Below are 19,883 nucleotides of genomic sequence, written 5' to 3'. Positions count from 1 at the left end.
CCTTTCAATAACCAATCCTGTCCTTGTTGCGTGTCAGGGTGGAGGAGGGCAGGGCAGATGTGCAGCTAATGAAGGATATAGGGGTGAGGGCAGAGTTGATGATAGTAAAGAGGAAGCCACGATTTTGGAGGACAGCTCTGATGATCTGGCACGAAATAGCTTGTCCTGGAAGCAGATGCGACAGAGAAATTGTGAGAAAGGAATGAAATCCTTACAGTGGCCAGGGTTTGAAGAGGTGTAGTCAAGGTAACTGGGAGTTGTTGGTTTTGTAGAAAGCATCTGTCGAAAGTTTATCTCCTGAGAGAGAGAAAGAGAAAGAGAGATTGAGAAAGGGAAAGTGTTGCGAGATTGACCAAGTGAATTTGAACTAGTATTGGAAGTTGGAAGTAAAGTAGATAAAGTTGACAAGCTCATTATGGATACATGAGGCAACACTACCCCTGGATAAAGTGGGATGAGTCAAGGGGGAAGTTATTGAAGGTGACGACAAGTGGTTGGGTCTGTTGTCGAGGAAGATGCGAAGCATTTTATGGCTTTCATTATGGGGAACGGAGGTGAATAGTGATTGGATGTCCAGGTGAAGTTGAGGCAGTCAAGTTCAGGAAACTGGAAGTTGTTGAAATGATGGAGGGCATGTGAAGTATCACAGATGTAGGTGGGTGGGACTGGACTATAAGGGACAAAAACGGAGTCAAGTTAAGTGGATACCAGTTCGAAAACAATGGATGTACATTCCTTCCAAGTGAAGCAACTTGTGAATCTTAAGGGATCATCTACTGCATCAGGTGCTCCCATGGTTTCTCCTCTTCATCAGTCTGGGACATCGTTTCATTGAATACCTCAGCTCTGTCACCTGCAATGACAACCCATTTCAATTCCCCACCCCATCCCTTTGCCGACATATCTGCCCACGATCCCATACACTGCCAGACTGAGACCACCCGCAAATTGGAGGAACAACACCACATACGCCATCTGGGCATTAACATTGACCTGTAGTTTCTTAGCCCCTCCCCGTCCCTATTTTTCCCTTCTTCTAGTGTGCTCTCTCTCTCTCACTTTTCCCTGTCTCCTTTCCTCCAACTCTGCATTCATAGAGCCACCCCTCCCCCAATCATTTCTCGCCTGTCCTCCTATCCATATCCAATTATCACCCTGTGTCTGTTGGCCTTTGCTCCTCCCTTGCTCTTTCTTTCCTTCTCCCAGCCTTTTAATTCAGGTGCGTGTCTTCATTTTACTTCTACCTTGAAGAAGGGCTCAGGCCCGAAACATTGGTAATATATCTTCCTTTGGACTCTGCGAGACCTCAGCATTTCTGTTTTTATCTTGTGGTCCTCAATGATGACTTCACTAAGGTACGTCTTTGATTTTCTGATATTAAGACAATTATTTTTAAAATATTCAGAATAATTTTATGTGTAAAAAAATTAGGAATCATTTAAAAACAATGCAAAATCTGGTCATTGATGATGCAGTATCAGGGTGATCAAAAGTAATTCAGATAGGGAACACCAACTCTTCATCAAGAATTTATGGCACCACCATGCCACCTAGTGGCACAAAGCATTATATTCATGTTCTTTCTTTCTTTGGCTTGGCTTCGCGGACGAAGATTTATGGAGGGTGTAAAAAGTCCACGTCAGCTGCAGGCTCGTTTGTGGCTGACCAGTCCGATGCGGGACAGGCAGACACGATTGCAGCGGTTGCAAGGGAAAATTGGTTGGTTGGGGTTGGGTGTTGGGTTTTTCCTCCTTTGCCTTTTGTCAGTGAGGTGGGCTCTGCGGTCTTCTTCAAAGGAGGCTGCTGCCCGCCAAACTGTGAGGCGCCAAGATGCACGGTTTGAGGCGTTATCAGCCCACTGGCGGTGGTCAATGTGGCAGGCACCAAGAGATTCATGTATTGCTTTTAAAACAGCTGACATTTCTTTGGAAAACATTATTAAATGCATTTTGACAGCGAAACACAAGAGTCACTTTTAAGAACCGGGCTGTCTCAGTCCATTCAAGGAAAGGGGTGCAGAGATTCAGGGAGAAAAACCAGATCTGAAAGTTATCTTAGCGGGTTGTGAGCTTGGTAAGATTATTGGAATGGGTAAGGCAAGGACAAGAAGATGAATAGTTTCCAAAATATTGTGCTGATTAACCAGGAGCCGTGCAAGTCACTGAGGACTGGACAACAGTATTTTTAATGACCTAAAATTTGGGGTGGTTTGTACAAGTCAGCTAATCGTGCTTTGGAATTTTAAATCTGGCCATGGTTGATGGATTCAAACAAAAAAAATAAAGCATGGACCGAGTAAGTGATGTTATAGAGATCAACCAAGTGTCCTTGATGATATCACTGTTTTGTGGTTGGAAGCACATTTTTTAAAAAAATATTTTTTTTATATTTTCAAATCAACATGAAATTCATCAATTACGTAAAAAAAACCCAATCTTATCATTCGATGTTGATTTTGATTAAGAAAAGCAAAACAAAGATAAAAAGAAACATTAACTTTTCCCCTCCCATCCACCCAGGGGATATTAGAATTGGAGAGAGAAAAGAAAAAGGTTTCATTGGATTTATCAATTTCTTGCCAAGGGACAAATATCCCAGGTGGTTCCTGGATGCAGGGGACCGAGGGAGTGGGGGTGGGGGGGGGGCATAATTAAGAATCTACACCTACTCCAAATTTTTAGAAAAACATTGTATTTTTTTCCTAAGGTTATAAGTAATTTTCTCCAGGGGAATACAGGCATATATTTCTGGTTTCCAATGAGTCATATCTAGATGGGAATCAGATTTCCAGGCAGCCGCTATACATTTCCTGGCCACTGCCAATGCGATCTTTACAAATTCAAATTGGTGTTTCAACAGCCTCAAATGTCTTACATTTGCTATATTTCCAAATATAAACAATTCTGGTAGCAGTATAAATCGAATCTTAGTGATTTGTTCTAAAAGATTTCCCTTATCTTCCCAGAAAGGCCTCATTTTGCAGCATGACAGGGTTGAATGCAAAAGGTTTCTGTTTCTTCGCCACATCTAAAACATGATCTGATATTTCTGATTTTAATTTGTGTAATTTTTGCGGCATAAGATATAGTTGAGGCAAAAGATTGTATTGTGCCAAACTATACCTTGCGTTAATAGTATTGGTCATGTTGTCCCTACATAAGTTGGACCAGCTTTTTTCATCAATCAGTATACCCAAATCTGCCTCCCATCTTTGTCTTGATTTATATAACTCCTGTTTCGGGGTACCTGTTTGAAATTGGAAATACGCTTTTGAAATAAAGTTCTTTGTAGTCTCCTTTCAAATCAGAGTCTCTACCTCATCATTGGGCCCAATTTGTCCTTCAAATAAGATCTTAATTAAAAATAGAAAAAGATAATATTATTAGTTACGCCATATTTGGTTTTTAAACAAAATAGAGAGAGTGCAGAGAAGGTTCACAAGAATGTTGACAGGATTTCAAGGTTTGAGTTACAGGAAAAGGTTGTGCAGACTGGGCTTTTTTCTCTGGAGCGTAGAAGATTGAGAGGGGACTTGATAGAGGTGTTTAAGATTTTAAAAGGGACAGACAGAGTAAACGTGGATAGGCTTTTTCAATTAAGAGTGGGGGAGATTCAAACTAGAGGGCATGGTTTAAGATTGAAGGGGGAAAATTATAAGGGGAACATGAGGGGAAATTTCTTTACGCAAAGGGTGGTAAGGATGTGGAATGAGCTTCCGACAGACGTGGTCGAGGCAGGATCATTGGTTACATTTAAGGAAAGACTGGATAGTTACATGGATAGGAGAGGACTGGAGGGGTATGGACCGGGTGCTGGTCAGTGGGACTAGGAGGTTGGGGATTTGTTACGGCATGGACTAGTAGGGCCAAACTGGCCTGTTCTGTGCTGTAAGTGGTTATATGGTTAATTGATCAAATGACATTCATTACCCCTGCTCATATCAATCCATGATACAGTTTATCCCTTTTTGAGACCAGGTGTCCAGGATTTTATTGTCCATTGTTAAACAAATAAACCTCTTGAGCTAGAGACGTTTTAGGAGATATCCCCCCCCCCCCCCCCCCTTAATCCTGATTTGATCACTTATTTTATTCCAAATATTTTATGATTTAATAACGGAGCTTCTTTTACATCCAAAATTAATTTTGAATTTCATTTATATATAAAATCTTCTGCTATCTTCTCTCCAACCTTATGCAGCTCTATTTTTGCCCAAGAAGGCTTATCTCCTCCAGCACTTGGGGTGCCCAATAATATTTCTTGAAGCCTGGGAGCTTCAAACCTCCCATCTCATAATCCCTTATAATTTATCAATAGAGACTCTGGGTGGCTTACCCTTCCAGAGGAATTTCCTGATGAACATCTTGACTTTGAATAAGATACCAAGGTTAAAAATAAACTGGTTTGGTGTCAGACAATAGGTAAAGAGACAAATGGAGGTTTTAACTGGTGAATGGAGTTCATGACAGATAATGACTTCCATCCTCCCAATTACTATGGTAATAAAATTAATGCTCATGAATTACTGAATACAGTAAAATCTCCATTATCAGGAATACACACAGCCGGCAACCTCAATCAACCGGCAAAAAAAGGCTGAAAATAAATAACAAATGTTAAAAATACAGAAGTTTAAAATGGCACCCCCAGCTGTTAGTTTGCCAATCATGCAACCTCAAGCAACCAGCAAATTCACTTATCTGGCATCTACCAATCCCCATAGGTGCCAGACACTGGGAGTTTTACTGTATTGGTTAAGTGGATATCTTTTTAGAGTCAGTGATGATGTAGATCATATCAGTGAGGTGGAGCTGAATGTGGAGTTGCCAAGGTGCAGCATCTGCTTGAGAATGGAGTGTGGGAAGGCTCCTCAAGTAGGGCCATTATAAAGATTTGGAACCATAAGTAATATTATGGCAGCTGACTATCTGTGACTGCAACTGGATAGACAAGAATGCCGAATCAAAAAGACTGCAGATGCTAGAGATTGGAGATAAAAGCAGAAAATGGTGAAAATTCTCAGCAGATCAGGCAGAATCTCTGAAAATGAAAAGAGATCCAATAATTTGGGTCAATTACTCTTCAAAAGAAGTCTCTCTGATCTCAAACATTAACTTTGTTTTTCTTGCCTGCCCAAACCATTGATTTTTTCCAGTATTTTCAGTCAGTATTTCAGAAAATAATGGAGGCAGGTATATTCAGGTGGGTATCATTCCAAGCAAGTAAATTATTCAGTGAGGTATTAGAAGAGGATGCTGTGGTCTACAATGTCAGGTACAGATAGATAGAAATGATGAGGAAAGATGGTTATTTTTATCACAATATTTACCCCAGCTAACATTTCTTGGTTCATTCTCATAAAGTGGATTTTCAAGATGTATTATCAAATATCTAATTCCATAGTTAAAAGCAATAATTATGGAGAATATGATACTTTGTCCATTGTAAAATGTAAATTTTCATCTTTGTAGATCTGGAGACTCTACTGCTAGAATATGGAACCTCAATGAAAACAGTAATGGTGGCCCAACTCAATTAGTACTGAGGCATTGTATCAGAGAAGGCGGACAGGATGTTCCAAGCAATAAGGATGTTACATCACTCGACTGGAATGTAAGTTTCTATGGCTATAAAATCAATTTGTAATCCTTGTGTGACTCATTATAATTGAAATCTATAAACCATTAGCTCAATCTTTCATTTTCTAAAGAACGTCATGTGGAATCAAAAGTAATGATTTCAAAAAAAGTAGCCTTTGTAAGTCAATGGGTCACAAAGTGCATCATTTCATTTGTATTTCGGCATCAAAAATATCAAATCACTAAAAAAAATGTTTGGTTTTGGCAATTTTTCTTCCAACAATCTTTGCATGTAACCATGTGGAATGAAGCATTCATGTAATGTCCCATGGAGTTAAGATTTAATAAACAGCCACTTTCTAATCCTCTACCTCTTACACTGTTACTGGTACTTTCTTGCAGCTCGTTCTCCACCTACTGATTATTATTAGCTTGAAAATGTATTTCAATTTTCAACTTGGCTTTGTTGGCTTAAAAACAAATGTTTTGTGGAATTTGTAATTTTATTCCTACTTCATTATTTTTAATGTTATTGTTAATTTTACTTCATTATTTTTAATGTTATTGTTAATTTTACTGAAGTTCAAGGGCATTAAAAAAAAAGCAGGAGAAAATAATGGCTGTACCTACTTCAAGCTCACCAGAGCAACCTACTGGCATTTGTGTCTCAGTGCATCAACGTTACAGACTACTATTCAATTATTATTTTTTCTCCTGCTTAGAGTAAAATTCATGGCTGTTATACACACCAGTCTTGCTATGGCCCAAACCCATCTTCTACATCTGTAATACTGATGTAATCTGGCATAATTCCAGACATAGAAGCTGTAGTAAAGACGCTAATGGTATTATTAGTATAGGATTTGTTAATATTATGAGAGGGATTGTTGGCAAGATGTTTAAGCAAAATTCATCTGAATTTTGGCTCATTTCAAAGGATTCCAGGTCAACTGTATGGGAAAATAGCTTTCAGTTACATGATGAGAGGCTTTATACTGTACTAATAATTTGATGTCCTATTAGACTTTCCACAGTACCTGGTTTTGTATTACACAGGATTTGACTTCTTTCTCCATTTTATCCCCTTTGTAACCTACATTTTCACTATTAGAACTCCTGCTCTATATTGTACCATGCCAAGCCTACATCTCAATTTCACAACAAAACCAATGAAAGAAATAACCTTGTCAAAATAAACCATTCTCTTAATATCCGACATGAATTTTGTATTCTTGCTCACGATTCCAACCTCTCCTAACACAAAGGAATGAGCACATTTCATGACCTGTTGTAGTATATCACTCCCCTGCCAAAATTGTCTGTTTCCATTTCAGTATTATTGACAATTTATCTTCCTCCAGCAAAATTTAGGTCCAGTTCCAAGATCTTCTTTTGTTTTGCTACTATGTTGAGTCCCTCGTTATGTGAATTCCAATTAATCCAAATGTGAGCTTTCATCATCCTGCCTCACCTTTTAGTCCCGTGTTCTCTCTTCCCAATATGCATTATATCATAGACAGACATGGACATGGCCTTGACACTCTTTGCACCTTATTTTTTTTCTTTACTGACAAAGTATTCAGATGTCTATTTATTCCATCTAAATCACTCTCCATCTTTAGAATATAGAACACTACAGCACGATACTGGGCCTTCAGCCCTCGATGTTGTCCCAATCCATATCTTTGGCTTGGCTTCGCGGACGAAGATTTATGGAGGGGGTAAAAAGTCCACGTCAGCTGCAGACTCGTTTGTGGCTGACAAGTCCGATGCGGGACAGGCAGACACGATTGCAGCGGTTGCAGGGGAAAATTGGTTGGTTGGGGATGGGTGTTGGGTTTTTCCTCCTTTGCCTTTTGTCAGTGAGGTAGGCTCTGCGGTCTTCTTCAAAGGAGGTTGCTGCCCGCCAAACTGTGAGGCGCCAAGATGCACGGTTTGAGGCGATAACAGCCCACTGGCGGTGGTCAATGTGGCAGGCACCAAGAGATTTCTTTAGGCAGTCCTTGTACCTTTTCTTTGGTGCACCTCTGTCACGGTGGCCAGTGGAGAGCTCGCCATATAACACGATCTTGGGAAGGCGATGGTCCTCCATTCTGGAGACGTGGCCCATCCAGCGCAGCTGGATCTTCAGCAGCGTGGACTCGATGCTGTCGACCTCTGCCATCTCGAGTACTTCGACGTTAGGGATGTAAGCGCTCCAATGGATGTTGAGGATGGAGCGGAGACAACGCTGGTGGAAGCGTTCTAGGAGCCGTAGGTGGTGCCGGTAGAGGACCCATGATTCGGAGCCGAACAGGAGTGTGGGTATGACAACGGCTCTGTATACGCTTATCTTTGTGAGGTTTTTCAGTTGGTTGTTTTTCCAGACTCTTTTGTGTAGTCTTCCAAAGGCGCTATTTGCCTTCGCGAGTCTGTTGTCTATCTCATTGTCGATCCTTGCATCTGATGAAATGGTGCAGCCGAGATAGGTAAACTGGTTGACCTTTTTGAGTTTTGTGTGCCCGATGGAGATGTGGGGGGGCTGGTAATCATGGTGGGGAGCTGGCTGATGGAGGACCTCAGTTTTCTTCAGGCTGACTTCCAGGCCAAACATTTTGGCAGTTTCCGCAAAGCAGGACGTCAAGCGCTGAAGAGCTGGCTCTGAATGGGCAACTAAAGCGGCATCGTCTGCAAAGAGTAGTTCACGGACAAGTTTCTCTTGTGTCTTGGTGTGAGCTTGCAGGCGCCTCAGATTGAAGAGACTGCCATTCGTGCGGTACCGGATGTAAACAGCGTCTTCATTGTTGGGGTCTTTCATGGCTTGGTTCAGCATCATGCTGAAGAAGATTGAAAAGAGGGTTGGTGCCAGAACACAGCCTTGCTTCACGCCATTGTTAATGGAGAAGGGTTCAGAGAGCTCATTGCTGTATCTGACCCGACCTTGTTGGTTTTCGTGCAGTTGGATAATCATGTTGAGGAAATATATTCTTTTAAAAAAAATACTAAACCCTTCCTACCCCGTAACCCTCTATTTTTCTTCCATCCAAGTGTCTCTCTAGGAGTTAAATCCCCCTAATGATTCAGCCTCCACCACCATCCCTGGCAAAGCATTCCAGGCACCCACAACTCTGCATATGAAAACCTACTCCTGATGTGTTCCCTAAACTTCCCTCCCTTCACTTTGTACTCATGTCCTCTGCCATTTGCTGTTCCTGCTTTGGGAAACAGGCACTGGGTGTCCACCCTATCTATGCCTCTCATAATCTTGTAGATGTCTAATAAGACTCCTCATATCCTTCTACGCTCCAAAGAAAAAAGTGTCCCAGCTCTGCTAACCTTGCCTCATAAGACATGCATCCTGGTAAATCTCCTTTGCACCCTCTCAATAGCTTCCAAATCCTTCCAATAATAAGGTGACCAAAACTGAACACAATACTCTAAGTGTGATCTTACCAGAGATTTGTAGAGTTGCAACATTGCCTCTCTACTCTTGAACACAGTCCCCCTATTAATGAACCCCAGCTTCCTATTGGCCTTCTTAACTATTCTATCAACCTGTGGGGCGACCTTAAGGGATATATAGATTTGGACCCTGTTACGAGCCCAAAGGACCCCAAAACTCAGCATCAATAGACATTCACCAAGACAAGTAGTTTTTAAAACAAAAGTTGTCTTTCATTATTTTTAAACATGAAAACAGAATCAAACTTTAACTTACCTTTATACTTAACTAACCCAAATTAACCCCCTTCTAATTCTAAGTGCACGTGTATGTATGTATGTGTGAATTTAAGAAAAGTTCTTTGGTTCATAGTTCAATTTCACTTCTCCTTCTTCCAAGTTCTCTGGTTGCAGGCAATTCTTATACTGTGCACAGAATTTAATATGTATAAAGTTCACCAGGCTTTGGTGCTCGAAAGGTAAATGTTTACCGCGCAAGAAGGTTCTTGTAGGGTTTGCAGAGAGAGATTTGTTGATCCAGGATTTCCACAACTGAGGTACCACCATTAGTCACCTCAATGTCTCGCTGATTAAACTTGCCCCATCAGGGTATTCCAGATGGTAACCTCTTTCTTTCAGACCACCACAGAGCTCTTTTCTTTTCCTCTTATTCCAAGAGAAACATCAGACAGATAGTACTTTCAGACATCCGCCTCTCTGGAGCTTTTTTGTTTCCAACCAGCTCTTCCTGGCTTGTTTCAGCCGTGACTGTTCAGTCTCTTTTCAATGTCACACACACTAGCGGAGAGGGCTTGTTTTCGCTCCCTCCCTCTCTCTCTCCAACTGAGACTGCCAGGAAGCCCATTTGACTCTCTCTCTTGCAAAACCCCCACCTTCTTCAGCAAACAACAGGAGTTCTTCTCCTTAATCAAGATGTTGTCTTAGATAAACAAAGCCCAGGAGCGACCTTTCTGTCCACTCTATCAAAACCCTTGAAAAGAGCTTCCAACAGCCAGAGGGTCTCCAGTCCATTCATTTCTTGGCATCATTTCAATTAGCACCTAATTGAGAAATGTGCATCACATTCTCCAGAGATCCTGCAATGTTATTGAATATGTTTTCTTCAGTATTTCAAATAAGATCTGTTTTAAAATGTGTGTATGTATGTAACCTACTAATCTTAACAAAATTCCTCCCAATATTTATCCTCCATTACAACCCCAAGGTCCCTCTGTTTATCCACACTCTTTTTTTAAAAATATTTTATTTTAATTTTTCCCAGACTCGAATAGAACATTATTACATTTATCATATAATTATTACATTTATCATTTAATATTACAGAGTCTCATATGATTGCCCAAATCAAACCCTCAATGACAGCTAACATTAAAAAAAATTGTCCAAAAAAGAAGGGGTGTTTGAGCTGAATTCATTAATTACTCCATATCTTGATCTTCAGGAATTCAATGCTATTAACCTAACTATATTATTTAAACATTTTCGGGGAAATTAATTATATTCTTAAGCAAGTATGATTCAAATAAGATAGGCATATTTTAACAAACACGCCATATTTCTTTCTGAGATTAGAAGTTATTTTTTATAGGGGGTCACAACTTTGCACTTCCATATTCCAGTGAGTAATAAGTAGGGAGGGGGGAGTCGGATGTCCATCCACGCTCTTAAATTACCAACCATTAACTCTGCACTCAGCCTTCTGGTTTGTCCTTCTAAAATGCATCACCTCACACATCTGGTTTGAACTCCATCTGCCATTTTTCTGCCCAGCTCTGCATCCTGTTTATATCCTTTTGTAACCTTTGACAACCTTCAGCTCCATCCATAACTCATTCAACCTTCGTATCATCTTCAAACTTATTGACCTATCCTTCTGCCTCTTTATCCATGTAATTTATAAAAATCAGAAAGAGCAGGGGTCCCAGAACAGATCCTTGCGGTACTCCACAAGTCACTGTCCTCAAGGAAGAATGCTTTTCTTCCACTACTACTGTAGTGAATGTCTGCCAAGCTGCCTGTCTCCCCTCTGGTGAGCCTTGCTGTACTAACATTGGCTGTGCATTATCTCTACTGTTAAGGACACTCCCCTTGGGTAAAACTGTATATGCACCTATTGTCTTTCATTATTGTACCATGAGTTTCTGCTAATAAAAGCCATGATTATTGTTTGACCACATCGTCTTTGTCTATTTCATCAACTGGCACTACAACTACCATCTGATTTATACTGGCAAGCTATTATTTTATCCATACAGCCAAGGTTCCATGGATTCCATGCCTCAAGTCTTTCTGAACAAGTCTCTCATCGGGGACCTTGTCACATGCCTTACTAAAATCTATGTAGACCACATCTACCACATTTCCCTCATCAATTTCTATTGTTACCTTCTCAAAAAACCCAATTAGGTTCATGAGGCATGACCTTCCCCTCATAAAGCCATGCTGACTACCCTGGAGTAGACTGTACATCTCCAAATGCTCATAGATTCTATCCTTAAGAATCCTCTCCAATAGTTTCCAATAATTGATGTCAGACTCACCAGTCTATAATTCCCAGGATTCTCCTTATTACCTTTATTAAAAGGGAACTACATTTGCCATTCTCCAATCCTCCACCTCTTCCCCTGCGGCCAAAGAGAACGCAACGATCATAGCTACTGCCCCAGCTATCTTTCCTCATTTCCCACAGTAACCTGGGGAATATCGCATCTGACCCTGGGGAAATCAATCTTAATATTTTTTAAGAAGATCCAACACTTCTTCTTAGGCACCTGTTGCCTCCTTTATTCTTAGTGACCCCACCTTCATTCTCATCATCCTTCTGATCTTTGCATATGCATCAAAAGCCTTGGGATTCTCCTGAATCCTGCACAACAAGGCCATCTCATGCCCCCTTTGAGCTCTCCCAAGTTCTTTCTTTAGCTCCTTCCTGGCTACCATATACTTCCAATGACCCCTTCCTGTTTCCTGCTTCCTACATATTATATTCTTCCTTCTTCCTCTTGACTAGCTGCTTCATCTGTTTGGTCAACCACAGTCCCCTTTTCCTACCATCTTTTCCTTGTCCCAGTTGGACAAACCTATCCTGAACCCAGCACAAATGGTCCCAAAACCTCCTCCACATTAATTCTATGCTTTTTCCTTAGAACATCTGTTTCCAATTTACTCTCACTAGTTCCTGCTCAGCCCATCGTCATTAGCCCTTCTCTGATTAAGCACTTTCCCATTTTGTCTGCTTTTATCTTTTTCCATGTCTATGCTAAAGCTCAGGTATTTGTGGTCACTCACCAAAATGCTTTCCTACCAAGAGGTCTGCCTCCTGACCAGGTTTATTACCCAGGATTGCCCACATACTGTGTCAGGAATCCTTCTTAGACACGCCTGACAAATTCAGACCCATCTATCCCTCTTGTAGTAAGGGAGTGTCAGTCACTATTAGGGAAGTTTAAATCACCCATAACTACAACCCTGTATTTCCTGCACTAATCCAAAATCTGCCTGCTTATCTACTCCTCAGAGTCTCAAGGGCTATTTGAGGACCTACAGACTACTCACTCAGTGATTACTCCCTTCCTATTTCTGACTTCCACCCACACTAACTCAGTGGACACTCCCTCTAGAGCCTCCTCCCTTTCTGTAGCTGTGGTACTGTCTCTGACCATTAATGCTGTTCTCCCCACCCCAACATTGTAGTTCCACATACTAATCAATGCTCTAAGTTCATCCCTTTATTCCTAATACTCCTAGCATTTCAAGCCTATAACTGGCTACATTTATGTTTTGTCCCCTGCCTGTCCTTTCTCACACACTCAGGACACATAGCATCATGCCTTTGACCTTCTGCCCTATTTTCTGCATTCACATTCTGGTTCCCATTCCCCCACTCCCCCCACCAAACTAGTTTAAAGCCTCTCCAACAGCTTTAGCAAACCTGCTGTCAGGATATTGGTCCCTTTCCAGTTCAGGTGAGGCCTGTCCTTTTTGTACATTTCAGACCTTTCCCAGAAGAGATCCCAATGATCTGATCCCCTGCCCCCAATTTCTTCAGCATCTGCCACAACTTCCTATTCCTACCCTCTCTGGCACGTGGCACAGGCAGCAATTCTGAGATTATAACCCTTGAGGTCCTGCTTTTTAACTTCTTACCTAACTCCCTGTATTCCCTCTTCAAGATCACATCACTACTCCTATCCATGGTATTGGTACCCATGTAGACCACAACATCTGGATGTTCCCCCTCCCCCTGCAAAATGCTGTGAACTCAATCAGAAGACATCTCTGACCCTGGCATTTGGGAGTCAACATACCATCCAGGATCCTCGCCCTCGTTTACAGAACCTCCTAGTCACTTGTCTAACCAACAAGTCCACATTCACCATAGCTCTCCTCTTCTCCCCCTTTCCTTCTGAGCTGAGGGGTGAGCCTCTGTGCCAAAGATGAGACCACCACAACTTGTCCCTGGTAGATTGTTGCCCACCTCCACCCCCCCAACAGTGTCCAAAACAGTATACCTTGTTGAAAAAATGCCACAGGGTGCTCTGCACTGTCTGCTTTTCCCCTTCGCTCTCCAAACAGTCACCCAGTTACCTGCCTCCTTTTTGAAGTTACTGTCTTCCTGAAGCTCCTCTCTTATCACTGCCTATGCCTTTTTAGTTACACCTTTGGTTTCCCTATTGTCATAACTATTGTACCATCCCTGTTATTAATTGCAAGTTGTTGATCTTGTCAGAATGAGAGCTTAGGGATAAATGACACCACTGGCATATTATTTTTTCTTCCAGAGTGATGGAACACTTTTGGCCACTGGATCATATGATGGATTTGCAAGGATATGGACAAAGGATGGTAGGTCATGAGTTAAAAAGAAAACATCTATTGGTTAATAAAATGTCTGATTCCTATCTAATTTTACCAATAACTTTAAATATTTATTTTGCTCAGGTAACCTCGCAAGCACCCTAGGACAACATAAAGGACCCATATTTGCTTTAAAATGGAACAAGAAGGGAAATTACATTCTCAGTGCAGGTGTTGATAAGGTACAAATAAATTGCAGGAATAATTTGCTGAAGAGAAAAGCAAGACTTCTTATTTATTTTAGCTGATGCTCCCTCTATGTCCCCTACCATATGGCTCTAAGTCTTGGCCTTACTACTGGATCCTCCTATACCTTTCCCCCTCTTTTCCCCCTTCTTCTCCCCTACCCCCAATCCTCAGACCTCATCTCTTCCCCCCCCCCCCCCCACCCCTCTCTGGCTATCCTCCACCTCCCCCTGTCCCATGTTGATCTCCCCACCCTCCCTCCCTTTGACCTCCCTATCCAGTCAACCACCTCCCCTGCCTTCCACTTCCACCCTTGGACCTCCCCAACCCTGCTCTTACCCCTCCCCCCCAACACCTTCCACAACAGCAATTCTCCACTCTAACCCCCTGCTTGGTGACCTTTCCCTCTCTGAGACGGAATGCTCAGTCCTCAGTAGAGGCCTCACCTTCATACCCCTCCACCCACACTGCAATGAGTTTTGGGCACACCACGAGGTCGAACTCTTCTTTCATTGCCTCTGGGCCCACTTTCTTGACCACGATTCTCCACACCCCACCCAAGACCCTTTCTCCCACTTCAAGCCCTCTTCCTTCTCATGGACACCTCAATCTGGCCAGCTGCCCACTCTGGACCTTTGTATTTCCAATTGCCGCCAAGATATTAACCGCCTCAACTTTGCCACCCCCCTCTCATATTCCAGCCTCACTTCCTTAGAACACTCATGCCCTCCACTCTCTCTGCAGCAATCTGAATCTCACCATCAAACCCACAGACAAGGGTGGTGCAGTTGTGGTCTGGCGCACTGACCTCTATCTTGCCAAGGCTAGTCGATAACTATCAGACACCTCCTCCTATTGATCCCTCCCACTGGACCCCACCACCACATATAAAGCCACTGTCTCCAAAACCATCTCCAACTTCATCACTTCTGGTCACCTCCCCTCCACAGCTACCAACCTCATTCTCTCCCATCCCTGCACTGTCCATTTCTACCTCCTACCTAAGATGCACAAACCCAACCATCCAGGTAGACCCATTGTTTCTGCCTGCTCCTGCTACACTGAACTAGTTTCATTCTTTCTCCCCTGACCAATCCTTCCTCACCTACATCCATGACACCTCACATGCCCTTCATCTCCTCAATGATTTCAGATTCCCTGAACCAGACCACCTCAAATTTCACGATGGATGTCCAATCCCTTTATACCTCTATCCCCTACACAGAAGATCTGAAATAACTTTGCTTCTTCCTGGAAGAACCTATCTCCACCCTCCTCTGTCTGGCTGAACTTGTCCTCGCTCTAAATAACTTCTCCTTCAACTCATCCCACTTCCTCAAAATCAAAGGAATAGCCATGGGCACCCTCATGGGTCCTAGCTTCATCTGCCAGTTTGTAGTCTTTGTGGAGCAATCCATGCTGCAAGCCTACACAGGCAAGACCCTCACCCCCCCAACTCTTTCTCCAATATATAAATGACTACATCAGGGCTGCCTCATGCACCCACAATGAGCTTTTCAGGTTCACCCACCGCATCCAATTTCCACCTGATCTCAAACTCACCCGGTCCATCTCCGATAACACTCCTCTTCCTGGATCTCTGACTCCATCTCGGGAGTCAAGCTTTCCACTGATATATACTACAAACCCTCCAACTTCCATAACTACCTGGAGTACACTTCCCACGCCTTGTCCCCTGCAAGGATTCCACCCCTTCTCTCAATTTCTCTGTCTCCGCCGCCTCTGTTCCCAAGATGAGGACTTCCAGTCCAGAGCTTTTGAAATGTCTGCCGCCTTCCACAAATGTGGCTTCCCCTCTACCACTATCAACTCAGCCCTCATCCACATCTCCTCCATTTCCCACTCATCTGTCCTGGCTCCCTCTACCCCCAGACACAACAAATATAAAATCCCCCTCATCCTCACCTACCATCCCACTAACCTCTACGTCCAACATATCATCCACCAGAATTTCTGGCACTTACTAAAGGATCCCACCACCAGACACATTTTTCCCTCTCCTCCTCTCACTGCTTTCTGCAGGGACCACTCCCTCAAATATTCCCTTGTGCACTCATCCCTCTCCACCCATCACACTCACGGCACCTTCCCCTGTGCCTGCAAAAGGTGCAACACTTGTGCCCACACCTCCTCCATCACCATGGTCCAGACCCCCAAACAGGCCTTTCACATGAAGCAGCACTTCACTTGTACATTCACTGCATCCGGTGCACCCTTTGTGGCATTCTCTACATCGCAGACTGGGAGATTACTTCACTCAGCACCTCCTCTATGGCCAATCATTTCAATTCCGGGTCACACTCCTGTGCTCACATGTCTGTCCGTGGCCTTATGCACTCTCCCAGCCTGACCACACATAGATTGGAGGAATAACATCTTATTTTCCATTTGGGCACTCTCAAGTCACATGCATGAACATTGACTTTACTGCTTTCCATTAAACCTGCTTGCCTTTTCTTTCCCCTCCCCCTTTCCTGTCCTTACAGTTCTTTCACCCACACAGCCCTTTCATTCCCCCCTCCCTCTCATTGCTGCTGTTCCCTTCTTCCTTTCTCCACCTAGCATCTCCTGCCTTTCCAACCCCTCTTGCCCCCCCCCCCCACCCTTTTGTTTGGACACCTGGCAGCATTTTCTCATACTTTGAGTGAAGGGCTCAAGCCTGAAACGTCGGTTCTGCATCTTAGCCATCGCTACATAAAGGACACCGTTTGACCTGCGGAGCTTCTCCAGCAGTTTGTGTTTTTACCACCTGACTCTCTGTGTCTAAGGACATCTATTCTCGTGCCTTGTGATGATTATTCTGTCTCTCGATCATACATCAACAGTTTGACAATATTTATTCTCTTCTCATAAACTGTGCATCAGTTTTTTTTAAATTCTTTTTTAAAAAGTGTGATGTTGTTCGCCACAGGATTTGTGCAGTCACAGGTGGGGTCCGTTTATTCCCTTCCTGATGCAACAGGGATTGGCAAGTCAACGCTGTGCAGGAATTTGGCATAAACACATACTTTTGATATCAGAGCATTATATCTCCAATTATTATCTTCAATATCTTCTCACCTTTTCAAAAGATGAAAGCAACCCAACAGATTGTCAAATGGTAGCACTTTATCTTTTATCAGGCAAGAAACCAATTTGCTTCCAGTTTGTCATATCTTTTGTCATTTTTTTCCTCCTAGACAACAATAATTTGGGATGCTCATACAGGCGAAGCTAAACAACAATTTCCATTTCATTCAGGTAAAAAGAAATAGTTTTACATACTTAAACAGCTATTAATCATAATTATCTGCAAGTGCGATTAAAGAAAATCAAAACTTGTTTATTTAATAAACTTAGAATTTCACGGTAGAATTCTTTCCCACCATACCTGTGTAGGTACATAGTCCTTTATTTTTAACTTCATTTTGAGATTAAGATGGAAGCAGCAATTATGTTTATTTTTCCTCCCCTGATCAATATAATTTCTTCAACTAATATTATCAAAAATATATTTAACTGAGAATTCAAGGCTGATGTTTTCATTTTTTGTGTTTTATCAAATAAGGGACAATTTGGAGCTGTAGGTCTCTGATAGGTTAAGATAACTTAACCTTATTTCACATAGGATTTTTGCAGCCAGCAGAGAGACACCACTTCTACCCTTTGCTTTGGGTGATGTGGAAGACACGCGAGGATAAAAAGAAGAAAAACTTTGGGAGACCTAATTCAGCATTCTTCATAGGTTAGGATAGGAGAAGAAATTTGGACTTGTGAGATTTACTGCTGATATTTCCACCGATATATACTACAAACCCTCCAACTTCCATAACTACCTGGAGTACACTTCCCACGCCTTGTCCCCTGCAAGGATTCCACCCCTTCTCTCAATTTCTCTGCCTTTCCAATCCCTCTTCCCCCCCCCCCCCCACCACCCTTTTGTTTGGACACCTGCCAGCATTTTCTCATGAAGGGCTCAAGCCTGAAACGTCGGTTCTGCATCTTAGCCATCGCTACATAAAGGACACCGTTTGACCTGCAGAGCTTCTCCAGCAGTTTGTGTTTTTACCACCTGACTCTCTGTGTCTAAGGACATCTATTCTCGTGCCTTGTCATGATTATTCTGTCTCTCGATCAAAAATGTTAATAAGCTTCATAGGTAAAACTCTTGTATCATTAGTTTATAACCCACATATCCTCTCACAGATTATTGGCACCATCTGTGGAGTAAATATTTTTTTTTTCATTAAATTTTAATAATCGTTTCTGTAATCTTTTTCACTCCATTTTATAAATAAACCCTCAACATATACATTTTGAACCATTAAACTGGACCGTGGGGGGGGTGTGTACAAAATTGGGAGTATGGCCAGCTAAGCAAGGGTATACCTTTTATTATTTTATCAGAGGCAAGCTAAATCAATTGCAGAATATCACGTGTCAAAAATGATCATTATCACTCCAGTACAAGAAGCAACAGCACTGAGGCTCTTCAGAACTGATGATGACTTCAAGAGGGGCTAAATATTTTAAATAGCTTCTTTATTTTTAAAAAAACCTGTATTCCTATTAATCTGCTGGCTTGGTTTTGTTCTTTGTTTGACTGCTTTTGCAGCTCCTGCCTTGGATGTAGATTGGCAGAACAACACTACATTTGCATCCTGCAGCACTGACATGTGCATTCACGTTTGCAGACTCGGCTGTGACCGTCCAGTAAAAACATTCCAAGGGCATACTGTAAGTTATTGATTGAAAATGAAAGATATTTTTGTTCAGTGCCAACACTATGTAGCTTTAAAAGTACAATTCTTGGATGTTATTGGCACTAGAAACCCCAATGCATTCCCTAGAATTAGTCTGCAGGGACTTGAGCACTTAACCGCCATATGTTAATATGTTTGCATGAGGACATTGCACTGACTGTGTATACTATATTACATATAGAAAATGCTATAAATAAAGAGAAGTGACAGTTAAAAAAATTGGAGGTAAAAGTACAGGAAAGCAAAGTTTTTGAGCAAATTGAAAAAATAGAATAATGACTTGGAAGGAAAAAAAACCCAATAGGTTGTAAAAAAAAGCACCGAGGAGAAATTAGCTGCAAGAACAGAGAAAAGATTACACAAGAAAATTACTAAAGTTTCAGGGATCATTTCCCAAAAGGTTGGTTGGCTACATCCAAAGTTTATGAAGAGGAAAATATAACAGATGTTTATATCTTGAATATAAAGTTAATATATTAGATGTTTTTTTTCAATTTGTATTTGCTCATTTTCATGTTTTACATTTCAGAATGAAGTAAATGCAATCAAATGGGACCCATCTGGCATGTTACTTGCATCTTGTTCAGATGACATGACACTGAAGGTAGTACAACTTGATTGCTTGTCAGTCCTTTAGCTGATGGAAGTCTTATCATACTTGACGACTATTTTTTCTACCAAAGAACTAAAAACTTCCAGTTAAACAAGAAAGTCTGAAGGCGCTGTGATGGTAGTTGACACAAAAATGCTCAAGAAACTCAACAAGCCATGCAGTGTTTTTATGTAGCAAAGATAAAGATACATAACTAATATTTCAGGTCTGAGCCCTTCATCAAGGTATGAGCAAAAAGCAGGTCAGGGGACGAGGGGAGGAGCACAAGATCATGGGCGGGAGATCATAGGTGGATATGGGAGCGAAGACACAAGAGAAAAATAGCTGAGGAAAACAGCACAAATTGACAATGCTTCTTTATAATTTTATTGAACTTGCCATTTCTTTAAAAAAAAATTCTGAATATGTTGCATTTAGGATATATTTTTACTGGCATGTAGGCGA

General features: G+C 41.9%; 1 protein-coding gene across 9 annotated transcripts in view; it reads left to right on the top strand.

The window, feature by feature from the left end:
• LOC138739520 (F-box-like/WD repeat-containing protein TBL1X) overlaps positions 1-19,883 on the top strand; it is a 469,684-nt gene that overhangs the window by 437,817 nt on the left and 11,984 nt on the right. For all 9 annotated transcript variants that reach the window (XM_069891762.1, XM_069891761.1, XM_069891765.1 and 6 more), the window contains 6 exons: positions 5,472-5,613; positions 13,802-13,865; positions 13,962-14,059; positions 17,264-17,324; positions 18,679-18,800; positions 19,356-19,430. In XM_069891762.1, the coding sequence (XP_069747863.1) occupies positions 5,472-5,613; positions 13,802-13,865; positions 13,962-14,059; positions 17,264-17,324; positions 18,679-18,800; positions 19,356-19,430 (562 nt within the window). The remainder of the gene's footprint in view (positions 1-5,471; positions 5,614-13,801; positions 13,866-13,961; positions 14,060-17,263; positions 17,325-18,678; positions 18,801-19,355; positions 19,431-19,883) is intronic.

The sequence above is a fragment of the Narcine bancroftii genome, chromosome 7 (genome assembly GCF_036971445.1).
Source record: "Narcine bancroftii isolate sNarBan1 chromosome 7, sNarBan1.hap1, whole genome shotgun sequence".
In the NCBI taxonomy this organism is placed as follows: domain Eukaryota; kingdom Metazoa; phylum Chordata; class Chondrichthyes; order Torpediniformes; family Narcinidae; genus Narcine; species Narcine bancroftii.
Note: the sequence above shows the minus strand (reverse complement) of the source record. Positions and strands in the feature narration are given on the sequence as shown.